Source organism: Rhincodon typus, chromosome 28 (genome assembly GCF_021869965.1).
Source record: "Rhincodon typus isolate 14 chromosome 28, sRhiTyp1.1, whole genome shotgun sequence".
NCBI classification, from domain to species: domain Eukaryota; kingdom Metazoa; phylum Chordata; class Chondrichthyes; order Orectolobiformes; family Rhincodontidae; genus Rhincodon; species Rhincodon typus.
The window spans coordinates 36173054-36186636 of record NC_063359.1 but is presented as its reverse complement, the minus strand read 5'-3'; the positions used below and the strand labels follow the sequence as shown (position 1 = coordinate 36186636).

Below are 13583 nucleotides of genomic sequence, written 5' to 3'. Positions count from 1 at the left end.
AAAATGTATATCACTTAGTACAATATCTATTATCAACTGACATAATTTTAATAATTCGCATCAGTTCTTTTCTTTCTACAACAGGCAGAAGCCTCTACGATCATTCTTTTCTTCATACTTAAAGTCATTGTCAGGAGTGACCAAGAGACAGTCTTCACAATACACTGCACCTGTTGGGCAGAAGGATGAGGCAATGAGTCTGATAAAGCCGTGGAAGTCTTTTGATCGGTAAGTCTTCCCAATCTGTCTTTTTTAAAAGATCGTCGGTCAGGTTGTCAACTTTTGGAAAAGTAAAATGTTTTAGATTGATCATATCTGCAACATTTTCTGTTTTATTTATGTCTTTCTTCGCAATCCCATCCAGAGGTGTGGATATTCAGTTAAGAATGTTTAAGATGGAGTTTGGTGGGATTCAAGACTTAAGGGAATCTAGGGATAAATATGAAAAGTGAAATGAAAATAACGATCAGCCATGATTGTAATGAATGGCAGATCATACTTGAGAGACCGTATGGCTATACCTGCTCTCATGGCCTTGTGTTAATCATCATCACATTGTGATCTGCTCACTTGGAATATTATAATGTCACTGCATTAAGTGTTGATATCACGTAATGGTGAAACCTGCATCACATCTGATCCTCTTGATTGTTGGAAGTTCTTAGAATCATTGATCTGTGGCCCCTCTGATATAGTATAGAGGGAACATTACTTTTTGTGTCCCATAGAGCTACGTCAATTTACTATTGCTTTCTAAATTTATCTTCAGCATTTTATAACAAAAAGGCTTCTGCTCTAACTTTGTCCATTCTTTTCAGTGAGTTTGAACAGAAAGTGGGTAAATCTAATTCTGTTATTAATGTAAACCGGAACAGTGTTCCACTCAATTCTTTCCTACTGTGTTGCATTTAACAAACATGATTATGGAGGTGGAAAATACTTGTATTTTATAGGTATGTGCAATGCCCCTGCCTGTATACAAGTTTATGTAACATATTATGCACACATTTTTATATAGGCCCTTTCAGTGTTTCTGGACATGTGAGCACTTTAGCACTCTCAACTGCACTGTGGGTAGTATTATATTTGTCAATAGCCTTTTATCAGAAGTCAGATCTTTATAGCAACCATGGACCTGATATTGAGGTCATAATTTATGAATCTAAAGAGCAGCAGTGTCCTCTGCAGAGGTGAACAAAAAAAATTGTGCCATATGTTTTTATTTCAAAAGGCTGAAGAGTTTTATCGTGTGAATTGGTTGCAACTGGTAATCATCTTTTGGTTTTTCTTTGATTTATGTAAATATATCAGTAGCTTTGCGTTCAAACGAAGCTGTTTCCTAAAATAAGTATCAGTTTAACTCTTGCCCTGACTTTCATATCGTGGAACACTGACACTCATTAAATAAGTCGCACGAATGAGGATGCAATTCTGCCACCTGTTGGTGGGGCAGGGTAGTGCAGTTTGATGTAAAACATGTCTGAAAAACAGTGCACGTTTGGACAAAAGTAATGAATGTAAGCATTTGATCTTTGTTTTAAGACCAAAACTTGATAGAATCCCTACAGTGTGGAAACAGGCCATTCTGCCCAACTAATCCACACCACCCCTCCAACTTCCACCCCGACTCATTCCCCTACCGCTGCATTTCCCCATGTCTAACCCACCTAACCGAAACGTCCCTGGACGCTACGGGCAATTTAACATGGCCAATCCACCTAGCCTGCACATCTTTGTACTGTGGGAGGAGACCAGAGCACCCAGAGGAAACCCACGCAGACACAAGAGAATGTGCAAACTCCACACAGACAGCTGCCTAAGGGTTCGATTCCACCCAGGTCCCTGGCGCTGTGAGGCAGCAGTACTAGCCACTGAGCCACCGTGAATGGAATCACATTATGTACAGGTGAATTGTGATTACTTCATTGGCCAGGAAAACAAACACCATTTTAACAAAATATATGCCAATAATAATAATAGTAATAATAATCAAAAAAGCCATTTAATGACAATTATTGAAACTGCTTGTATACCTGAAAAGTCGACCTTCAGAATTAATTTTTTAAATTTTTGTTAGCTATTGTGTAGTTACTTTTGTTGAATAGCATTCTGAAATAGCTTGGAAAAACTGTTGCAAAGCAAAATATGCTCCTTTTTATGTATTTTACTCTGCCCCTCGCATGCTTTTAAGGTTTGAGTGACCTGTGATATACCTGGAATGCATAAAGCATATTTGTCGAAGATTGCACTGATGAAAAAAATGTTTCCTTTTGGGAGAGTAATAATAACTCATTTGATCCATTGATTGCATGTTGTCATAAAATAAGGGAGAGTTTTAGTAGTTAGCGTCCTGAAACTGCAGGAGACTTAAGTTATTAAATCTTCACTTTTTATGTTGTGACGTTAATCTGTCACATTGAAACAAACTCTTACATTGAAATTGTCATTTGAAACTTTAAAACTGCTTGGGATAGAAAAGGAAAAATATAGTTTCTGCTACTAGCCTTCTTAATAATAAAAAATAACTGTCAATTAAACAAATAATAGACATTTATTTCAAATGTACTTGTTTCAAGCTCACCTTTGCTTTCAGGAATAAGGTGTATATGGCTGATCTGGAGTCTGGTTTGCACTATATACTACGAGTGGAACTTGCTAGTCACAAGATATTGGAAGGACCAGAGCTATCTACGCTTAAGGACTTTATTACAGTCCTGTCTAAGGTGCGTTTTTAACTGTTGGTAACCATTTTCAAGAGACTATCTAACGTGAAAACAAAAGAATGCTCCTGTGGAGGCATCACTGAAGCCTCTCAAAAATGATGCCAAGACTGGTTATACAATAAAGAACTTGCATTTATGTTGTCATAACCCTGGACCTTTCAAAATCCTTTTCGAAGAATAGTCACTGCTGTTGGTGACCTGTTTGCATGGATGATACAATCTGGATTTTATGTTCCCATATTTGGAGCATGATTCAAACCTATAATTATTGACTGGGTGGCAAGAATGTTACCACTAAGTCACAGCTAATAATATAGGTATGGTCTCTCTGTTAATTTTCAAGTTATTTAATGTATTCCTTTGAGATTTTGTGATAGTGGTAGCAGATTCTGAAGACTGCACATGTACATTTTAACGCAGAAATCTGGGCATTGCTGTCTCAAAGCCCAAGGCGTACGAAGTACTGCAAACACCTTCCTGGTCCTTCAAAACTAATTCTACACTTGATTTGTCAGATGTTTTTCTGAATTTTCACGTTCCATTATGAGGTTGGAAACCATGGTGTCAGTGCTTGCACCCTTACTCCTCAGCTGCTAAAGCAGTCCATGCCCGAATGCATTAAGACGTGGACAATATCCAGTTTTGTCAATGACCATTTGCAACAAGGGAGAATTCTGACTATAACAAAAAAATGTGGCAGTGGAGGAACCCAGCAGGCCAGGCGTTTTGGGCCGGGACCCTTCTTCAGAAACTTCTGAACTGGATAGCTATCTCAGAATTTTGACTGTCCCTCTAATTCCATGGCATTAGTATCTTGAAAACCCCCACTACTAGCATCCTGGCAAGGTACCATTGACAAGAAACTACAGGATTAGCCATGTAATTGTTGTGGGTACAAGAACAGGTTAGAAGCTAGGAATCCTGCAGTGACTAACTTACCACCTGACTCTCCCAATCCTTTTCACCATCTACAAAGCACATCAGAAGTGTTAATGGAATGAGTGCAGTTTGAAAAAGTCAAAAGCTTGACACCATCCAGGACAAAGCAGTCTGCTGTTTTGGCATCATGCGAACAAACACTTGCTCCACCACTGACACTTGGTAGCAGCATCTTGTACTGCAGAAATTCACCAAAGATCCATATACAACGCTTTCAAAGGCAAAACCACTACCAACTAGAAGGACAAGCAGCAAACACCACCACTTGCCAGTTCTCCTCCCAACCATTCACTATCCTGACTTGGAAATATACTTCTATTCCTTTAGTGTTACTCAGTCAAAATAGATTGCAACTGTTCAAGAATGCAACCTTCTCCTAGGGCAGCAACGCCCACATCACGTGAATGAATAAGTAAAGGGACTGTGGCATTGCAACCTTTATCTCCAGAGTATATTTTTGGAAAGTTCCAAGAACAGTTAATTCAGACCATTTTGTCAACAAAGCAATCTGGATTGCGAATGTGGAGAACATCTAGTGATGAGTACATAATATTGTTTCTGATGAATGAATCATAAGAATTAAACGTAGCAAACCATTTCCATTTGAAGTATTCCAGATAATCATTTGAAACGTGACTCTGCATCATCTTAAAGCACATTGATATTCTCAAAATAACAATTTACCCTATTTATTTGTCATTTCAGTAGCAAAGATGATGCTGGGAAATTCTGTGGAACTAATATGGCTTGCTTTATTGAAATTTATTTTTGCCAGGTAAATTGTAATTAAAGCAGTACAAGATCATGTTACTAAATTACATTATTGTAAATAGAATAAAGTGTTACCAGACCAATTGCATGTGCCTTAAGACCACTCAGTGGTACCAGATGACAATGTCTTTGAAAGTCTCTTTTTTTCTTAAATGTTCCCATGAAGAAACAATAGCTGTGTGGAATTCAAGTACTGAGTGATGCAAAATGCTAAATGTTGAAGAAATGAAAACAACACATGCAATTTAGTATTTTGGTTTTTGTGGTTCTATGGAATGTATAATAGAGGCCAGGTATTAGGCTCAACTAGTCCACGCAGCGTTTATATGCTAATATGCGTGATTGTTTGAACAATTGACTGGGTTTGTCAGAAATCAGTTGTTGGATAGTTATTGGGTGAGTTGTTGGGTGCTGTATTTTGTGGTCAGCATGTTACATGACTGAATACAGGTTTTGCCAATGTGTCGGGTGTGCGCTAATGGTGGGAATGTGAAACAGTACAAGCAAGTTAACTTGGAAATGGACATAACCAATGAAATGTGTGTCACTGAGAGGTGAAAGCTTTTGGAGTGTTTTTAAAAAATGCTTTTTGACCTATTTTTAGATGTGGCTGAAGGGTCAGCAGATTAATGCAGGCAAAATTGTAAAGGAAGGAATCCCAAGTTTGTAGGTATAACTGCAAATGATGATTTCAATAGCCTGCCACACCCCACCTCCATGTCTGCTGAAGTGGTGATAGTTATGTGGGTGGTTGCCCCCTCCCATTTGGTAGCATCATCCCCATAGGTATACTTGCTTTAGGTGATTCCAAGAAAGTAATCTGGCATTAGTTCAATGTTTACATATCCTGCACGGTGCCGTTGTGTCTGCGGTCCAAAATTTCTTCCAGAATTGGAGCTTCCTGCTGCATTAATAATCTTGTAAAACTGAGGAATCTTCACTGTCCCTCTGCAGGTGCCAATATGTTGGTACCACTCAATGAGCAAGGTTGGCTAAGCAGCCTGTTTCCTCAAGGCATTCTTGCCTTTCAAACAGCTCCAATTCTATACTTGATAGTATGCTAATGATCTAACCACAGAATAACTGTCATTGGGACTTTACTGGTGTTGCAGTGAAATAACTGTACGATTATTGGTATGGCGAATGATGTTTTAAAGATGGCCTGATGTGCATGTACGTGTAAAATTCCCTGTCCTTTCCATAATGTTAATGTAATTAGCATGACCTAACAATTCCCTCTGTTTGTGCTGCCTTATTTATATCGTACTTGCTGCATGGCATACAAGGCCTATATGATACCAAATTAATATTGAAATATTGCATCTGCTACAAATCCTGCTCTCTGCACATCAAGGTGCCAAATAGTGTTCTGAAAAAATGCACTTTCTGCTTTTGTTCTCTGCTTCCATCAATGATGCTACAATTGTTTATTTTTATTTGAATTTCATGTGTGTCTATGACCAGTTTTCAAGTTATTCCTTTCTTTAGAGAAGGAAATAAACTTAGTCATGAAGGAGGGTTATCCCAATCCACGAAGACCAATATTGGCGATCTCAAGAACAATGTCTGCACCTCGCACACTTGCTTTTTAATTCAGTATCTCCAAGGATGTGGAAGTTCTGGACACAGTGCCTGTCTGCAGTGATTTCGGGGAAATGAGAAATTGTGCACCCCACTTACCATTGATCTTACTTTCTTCTCTTAAATGGCTGGCTTGAATGCTTTTCCTCAGCTTTTAAACTTGTAAATGACTGCCTTTAAAGTTAAAATTTGTTATAGCAAATACGTATCTAGCTAACAAATTCTAGCATAATTACACTAAAAGCCAGTTTGTGTAGAAGCTCAGTCAAGAAATTTTAATCCATATTTATCAATGAAATTTTACAAATATATGTATTTTCAGAAACTGATTTTTAATTTTTCTAATCCAGTCAAATCTAGGTCACACATGGCCTTGTAAAAAGGAGGAAGAAAATACCATTTAATCTCATTCTGTCAACGCAGACATGTTTAAAATCACAAATTTGTGATGGTTGACCCATATCTTCCAAAGCAGGCAGAACTCATAACTGTCTGGTTATTCGATCCACTCAGCTATGGTTTGGAGAAAATTTGATGTTTGCGTTGAAACCACCAGATGGCATGCCGTATGATTCTGTAATGTTGAATTTAGGTTTGATGGTTAGGATTAACTGATGTCACACAACTATGTTGTATTGGTAAGACTCTGTTCCTGCTGGAAGATTGTAGAGTAACACTGATGTTTCAGGCTAAAATGAAACAAAACCTCATGCTGGAAATGTGAAACGAAAACCGAAAATGCTGGAAAAACTCCAGTCTGGCAGTAACTGTAGAGAGAAACAGTTCACGTTCTACGTCTAGATGCTGATGTGGGGTCAGTGGATTCAGTGTGAACTGTTTTTCACTCTACGGGTGCAGCCAGATGTGCTGAGTTTCTCCAATACTTTCTGTGGATGTTTCAGGCTTCTGGTTAAAAGAAGGTGCTAAGTACAAATGATTAATCCCTGTGTAGGAGAATCACATTGGGTGGGTAATGGTGGCAAAGAGATTCAAAATTAAATGGAGGTTAAAGTAAAAACTATCGCTTGGAATTATATGTTCGGTACTTAGAACATTCAAGGTTTGGTTGAAACAATGAAGGCATTCTAAATTCACTTGACACTTTTTGAAACTTTAAATTGAGCTTGTTTTCTGTTCGTTGTTTAAAAGCTATTTTTTCATATGCAGATAATCTAAGCAAACTGCAGGCATTTTTCAGGGATGAAGTGTTTTAAAGTACATAAAATATCCTGTCACACAGTTGACAATTGTCGCTTCATCTATTAGCCAAGTGTATAACAAATATAAAGGAAGTACACTATTTATTTAATGATCTTTTTTAATAATTGCTTAACGGGAATGTGCTCCCTGTGATGCACATCAATCGCTGGCATAGTTCTGTTAAAGTTCTTGGTCAGTTTCAGCGGTGTTCCATGATAAATTGGTAAAGGGCTTAAATGACTTAAATAGTATTGGCTGAGGCCTTGGAACAGATTGTGACTGCCTATGCAAGAACAGTGGTCATTCGACTGGCTAATAGATTGTACCAGCAGTAAAATAACTATACTGTGAGCTGGTGCTTATAATGAAAGTTGCTCCGACCATCCCCTTAAGTATAGGGATTTATTGGACCTGCTCAGTTGTGTGGTAGAAACAAACCACTTCCTCCTTATGAGAGGAGGATGTTTTCTTAAAAAGTGTGCAGTTAATTGCATGATACCAACTGTATACAAGTTAGTGTTACTGAGACCACCATACCAACGTCGATGAGAAAGCCTCCATGTTAGATCTTATTACTCTCTGATCCGAAGTTGTTATCCTGCTTGAGACCGCATGTTGTCATGTCATTTAATACACCTCAGTATTAATCCTTTCAGACCCTTGAATAACATTTCCCTTGCTTGAATTTTCCTATTCACTACAGGTTTCCCTGTATAGTTTACATTTTACTATGTCTCCCCCAAGTCTCCAACCACTCTCCCAGAAGGTATTCTCTTTGGACGATCGATGGATCTCTTGGTTAAAGATAGTCAACCTGTATTCTGTTATCTACCCTCTGACCCTCACTCTCGGGCTCTTTCTTGTCCGCTGTGGTTACAGCATAAATACTACCATTTCCCCGTTGCTTTTATTTTTGAGTAAGGGTCACTGGACTTGAAACTGATTGGTTTTCTGTCCACAGATGCTGCCAGACCTGAGTTTCTCCACCATTTTCAGTTTTTGTTTCAGATCTCCTTGCTTTATTTTGCTTTTATCTTTGCTGTCTTTTAAATCTGTGAACATTGGTTTATTTCATCTCGCTAGTAGTTTCCAAGGAGTCGTACGCAGCACATCAATTGATGTGAGCACATTTTTATTCTTAATCCTCTACCTAATTAGAGTTGAAGTGCGTAGACTCTACATCTACCTTGCTACTTAGGTTGGATCCCTAGTAATTGCATTATTGGTGAAACCAATATCTTCGCTTCCTCAATTGTAATATTTGAGGCTCCCTCCTTGCTTGTCATTATCAATGTCATGAGTACCAAATTCTTCATGGGAAGATACAACAGAACATTTTCTGCCTGTATCTTAAATCTTCTCAATGCTCGAAATCAGGCCTAAGCCTGTCATTGCTGTCTTTTCAAGCTTTATTGCAATCTGAATTACATAAGCTAAGGATGCGTCAATAAAATGATGTTGGATGTACTGCTCATATGCTATGTAATCATCTTGTTTCTTTTTAAATGTTGATTATTGCACTCTGAGCTCCTTTAGTATTGAGAGAAGTGCCAACCCTGTGTAGTCAGGTTTCCATCTTGCTGATGGTATGAATCAATTTTTTTTATGACAACATATTTAATCTTAATGGATTCTGTGTTCTTTCTGGATCCCACTGAGTCTGGGGAGTCCGATGAAATCCTGCATCAACTGTTCCCTGACCAGAACAAACTTTACCATTTCTCTGTTTGAGGAAGATTCCAATCAAAGCATCTTGCAACATAAGAACCCTTGGTTGTGAAGCATGTATCTCTCTCTATTATCTGACCTCCTTCCCCTTTGTGTTGCAGAGTTTCTGGTAGCATACCATTTTAAACTCGTTTGAGAGACTGTATAAAAACCGAAAGAACTGCAAATGCTGTGAATCAGGAACAAAAACAGAAGTTGCTGGAAAAGCTCAGCAGGTCTGGCAGCATCTGTGAAGAAAAAATCAGAGTTAACATTTCAGGTCGGGTGACCCTTCCTCAGAACTGTTGGTAGCTGGGAAAACGTCGGCTTATGTGCAGAAAATAAGGATGGGGATGGGGTAGGAAGTAAACAATGGATAGAGCCCGAAGAGGGAGAACGCAGTTGAATAGACGAAGGAGTTGATAACAACTATTCACCCTCCTAGCCAGATCGTTAATGGCGACTGTTAGTGACTAACAATAGGTAGTGTGTAATGGCAGGCTGTGTGATAACAAGGCCTAGTTTGTGGGGTAGCAGGGTAGGACATGGGAGAGTTTAGGCCCTAAAATTATTGAACTCCATATTGAATCTGGAGGGCTGTTGGGCCCCTAAGTGGAAAATGAGGTGTTCTTCCAGCTTTTGTTGAACTTTGCTGGAACACTGCAACAAGCCAAAGACAGAGATACTGGCTAGGGAGCAGGGTGGTATGTTAAAGTGGCAGGCAATTGGAGCTCAGGGTCTTTTTTGTGAGCAGTACGTAGATATTGTGTGAAGCGGTCACCTTTGTTTTCCCCAATGTAAAGGAGACCACATTGTGACTAGTGAATGCAGTAGACTAGATTCTGGGAAGTGCAAGTGAAGTATTGCTTCACCTGGAAGGTATGTTTGGGCCCTTGGATAGTGGGGAGGGAGGAGGCAAATGGGCAGGTGTTGGGCCTTTGCCGGTTGCAGGAGAAGGTGCCGTGAGCCTGTGGAGGTGAGTTGGGGGTGAAGGAAGAGTGGACCAGGGTGTCCCAGAGGGAATGGTCCCTGCGGAAGACGGATAAGAGAGGGGAGGGGAATATGTGACTGGTGATGGCATCTCATCTTCTGGATGTGGATGCTGCTGGGATGTTTGGTAAGGATAAGGGGAAACCTATCGCTGTTGCAGGAGGTAAGAGAAGGGGTGAGGGCAGGAAATGGGTAGGACCTGGATGAGGGCCCTGTTGACAACGGTGCTGGGGAATCCTCAGTTGAGGAAGAAGGTGGACGCTTTGGAGGCTCCCTTGTCGAAGTTAGCCTCGTTTGAACATATGCGACAGAGAGAATGGGATGGAGTCTTTACAGGAAGCAGGGTGTGAGGATGTATGGTCCGGATAACTGTGGGAGTCAGTGGGTTTACAGTGGATATTAGTGGCCAGCCTATGCCCAGAAATGGAAATGGAGATGTCGATGGAGGGAGGGGAGGAGTCAGATAGACCAGGTGAAAGTGAGGGCAGGTGGAAATTAAAAGCGAAATCAATGAACATTTCCAATTACGGATGAGAGAGGGAAGCCGCACCGATGATATCATTGATATATCGGAGAAAGAGTTGTGGGTGGGGGCCGGAATAGGACTGGAACAAGGAATGTTCCACATGCCCCACAAGGAGACGGGCATAACTGGGGCCAATTTGTGTACCCATTGGCCACCCCCTGAGCTGAAGAAAACTAGGAGTTAAGAGACGATATTGAGTCTGGAGTGCTCCAGGGTCCCCAAGTGTAAAATGAGGTGGTGTTCTTCCAGCTTGCGTTGACCTTCGCTGCAACACTGCAGCAAGCCAGAGACAGATGTTGGCCAGGGAACAGGATGGTGTGTTAAGGTATGTTTGGAATTGGAAGCAATATCAAGTTCAATAATTTTAGGGCCTAAACTCTCCCATGTCATAGCCCTCTACCCCACAAACTAGGCCTTGTTATCACAGCCTGCCTTTACACACTACCTATTGTTAGTGACTAACAGTCCCCATTAACAACTATTCACCCACCTAGCCAATCAATTCCTTTGTCTCTCCAACTGTTCTTCTCTCTCTTTGGGCTCTATCCTATCGTTTACTAGGCTTGAAGGCATTCTATCTCCTATAGCTACTTATGGGAGTAGCAATTTGACTTTGTTGCTTTTGTCACTGTCTTCTACTTGAGCATGTTTTTCAGCAAGTAATTTATTATTTTACGAATGAAGCACTATTTTTAATAACAGAAAAACTCGTGCCTGAGATTTCATTACTCCATGACACTGACTAGCTGTTACTGCCTGCTATCAGTCCATAGAACCATAGAAATGATACAGCACAGAAGGGAACTGTTTGACCCATCTTGTCTGTGTCATTCCAAGTTACCCTTTTATAATCCCATCTTAATGCACACGGCCTGTAGCCCTGCAGCTTACAGCACTTAAGGTGCAGATCCAGGTACTTTTTGAAAGAGTTTAGGGTTTCTGCCTCTACCACCAACTAGGGCAATGAATTCCAAACACCCATCACTTTTTTCTTTTTTTTGTTTTTTGGACCATTCTGCCATGCGAGACCTTATCAACTGCCTTGCTAAGATCCATGCAGACAGTATCAACTGCACTACCGTTATCAATCCTCTTTGTCACTTCTTCAAAAAGTTAAATCATATTTGTAAGGCACGACCTTCCTTAATAAAGCCTTACTGACTATCTCTGACTAGTCCATGCCATTCAAAGTGAAAGTTTATCTGATCTCTCAGCATTCATTCTAACAATTTACCCACCATCGAAGTAAGACTAACTGAGCTTATAATTTGGCATTTCCTTTTTACCCTTTTTAAACAGAACTACACTTGCATTCCTCCAGTCCTCCAGCACCTCACCTCTGCCTAGTGAAGATTGGAAAATAATCCTCAAAGCATCCACTATTTCCTCCCTGACCCTCATTCAGAATCCTAGGGGAACAATCCATTTGGCACTGGCGACTCATCCACTTTCAAGGATTCCAACTCCTCTAACACTTCCCCTCTTGTTATGGTTATATTGTTCCGTATTTCAAAGGGCTCCTCTTGGATTACCATGTCCACATATTCCTTATCCTTTGTGAATAGGGAGATGAAAAATTCATTTGAAGTTCTTCCCATAATCCCTTCTTCATCTCTGATAGGTCTCACTTATTTCCTTAACTTTCCTTTTGGTGTTAGCATACTGGTAAAACATTTGGATTTTTCTTTATCTTGAAAAAATATGAATATTATGCCCTGTCTTTGATTTCCATATTTCATTCTTGCTTGATCCCTGTACCATCTATACTCTTCTAGGAGTTTTTTGTGACTATCACAAGCTTGCTTTTTCTGTTTAGATAAGTGCAGGGAAAGATGAGACAACTGTAGGATTCTAGATTTGGCAGTACCATTCTTATTTTTGGAAGGGACATGTCTTCTTTGTGTCCTTAGGATCTCCCTTTTTAGTGCCTCCTACTGATTTACTACTGATTCTCCTAAAATTATTCTTTCAACAAATCTTGTACGCTTCTAATTTGCTCCTTCATCACTTTAATTTTAGCTCTGTGCATTCCCAGATCTGCAACCTCTTTTGATTTCCAAAATTGCTTCTGTGGCCCTTGATTTCTTCTTACTGTGGTTGCATCATATAGCATGTGCCCACTACAGCAGCAACTCTTGGTCTGAGATGGAAGTAGTTTATTAACTTGCGCTTTCTCAACCTGACACTAGAAGCTTTATCACTTGCCCACCAGAGATCTTAAACTTTGCACATGGGGCCTCCAATGTCCAATGTCTCAGTGACTGAACTTTGACTGAGGACTGTGTGTGCAGATCATGAACAGCCGATGCAAAACTTCCTGGATCTGACTATTGTTGGAATTCCTTGCAGTTTCTTGCTCTCATTGTGTCTGTTCTGTTCCAAAGAGTCATTTGACTTAAAGCATCTTGCTCTCTCAACAGATTCTAAGTTTTTCCAACCTTTTTTGATGTTTAAAATTTGCAGTATTTGCCTTTAATGTTAGGCTCCTGTGATGCTCTGTGATTCTGGAGTATATAAGAAATGGGAACAGGAGTAGACTGTTCGGCCTTCAAACCTGCTCCGCCGTTCAAAAGGATCGTGGCTGATCTGACATTCCTTAGATCCACTTTCTTGTCCTTTCCCCATAATCCTTTATTCCCCAACTGATCACGAATCAATCTATCTCATCCTTAAATATACACAAGGACTCTGTCCCCACAGCTCTCTGTGGCAAGGAGTTCCAAAGGTACTCAACCCATGTGTGACCCAAAGCTGATCCTCCTGAGAATCAGATAAACACTTGCCCTGTATTAAGTATGCTTCTATAGCAACCAAATTAATAATATTGGGGGCTCCGTCAATTGGAGACTGACTGGTGCAAAACCACATACTGTCACTTTAGTGCAGTAATTAGATTCAGTAAAAGACAGCCTTATCAGAACCCCTAAACAGTGAGCAAATTTTCCTTCTGTAGTTGGACAAATACATTTTCAGTATGGTTAATGTGTTTGGAGGGGGGGGAAAAAAGTCTTTGATCTAATATTTCAGTTCTTTTGACTGTTCTATTGGGAATAGCTATAAGTGCCCTCAGGCATTCAGCCTTTGCCAAAATAGTCCTTGCTACATTCTGAAGAAAGTAGCACTCAAAGGGGTTGTTCTTTTGCTGT

General features: G+C 40.0%; 1 protein-coding gene across 1 annotated transcript in view; it reads left to right on the top strand.

The window, feature by feature from the left end:
• LOC109910618 (sulfhydryl oxidase 2-like) overlaps positions 1-13583 on the top strand; it is a 121056-nt gene that overhangs the window by 17081 nt on the left and 90392 nt on the right. The window contains exons 6-7 of the mRNA XM_048613399.1: positions 85-228; positions 2594-2723. Coding sequence (XP_048469356.1) covers positions 85-228; positions 2594-2723 — 274 coding nt within the window. The remainder of the gene's footprint in view (positions 1-84; positions 229-2593; positions 2724-13583) is intronic.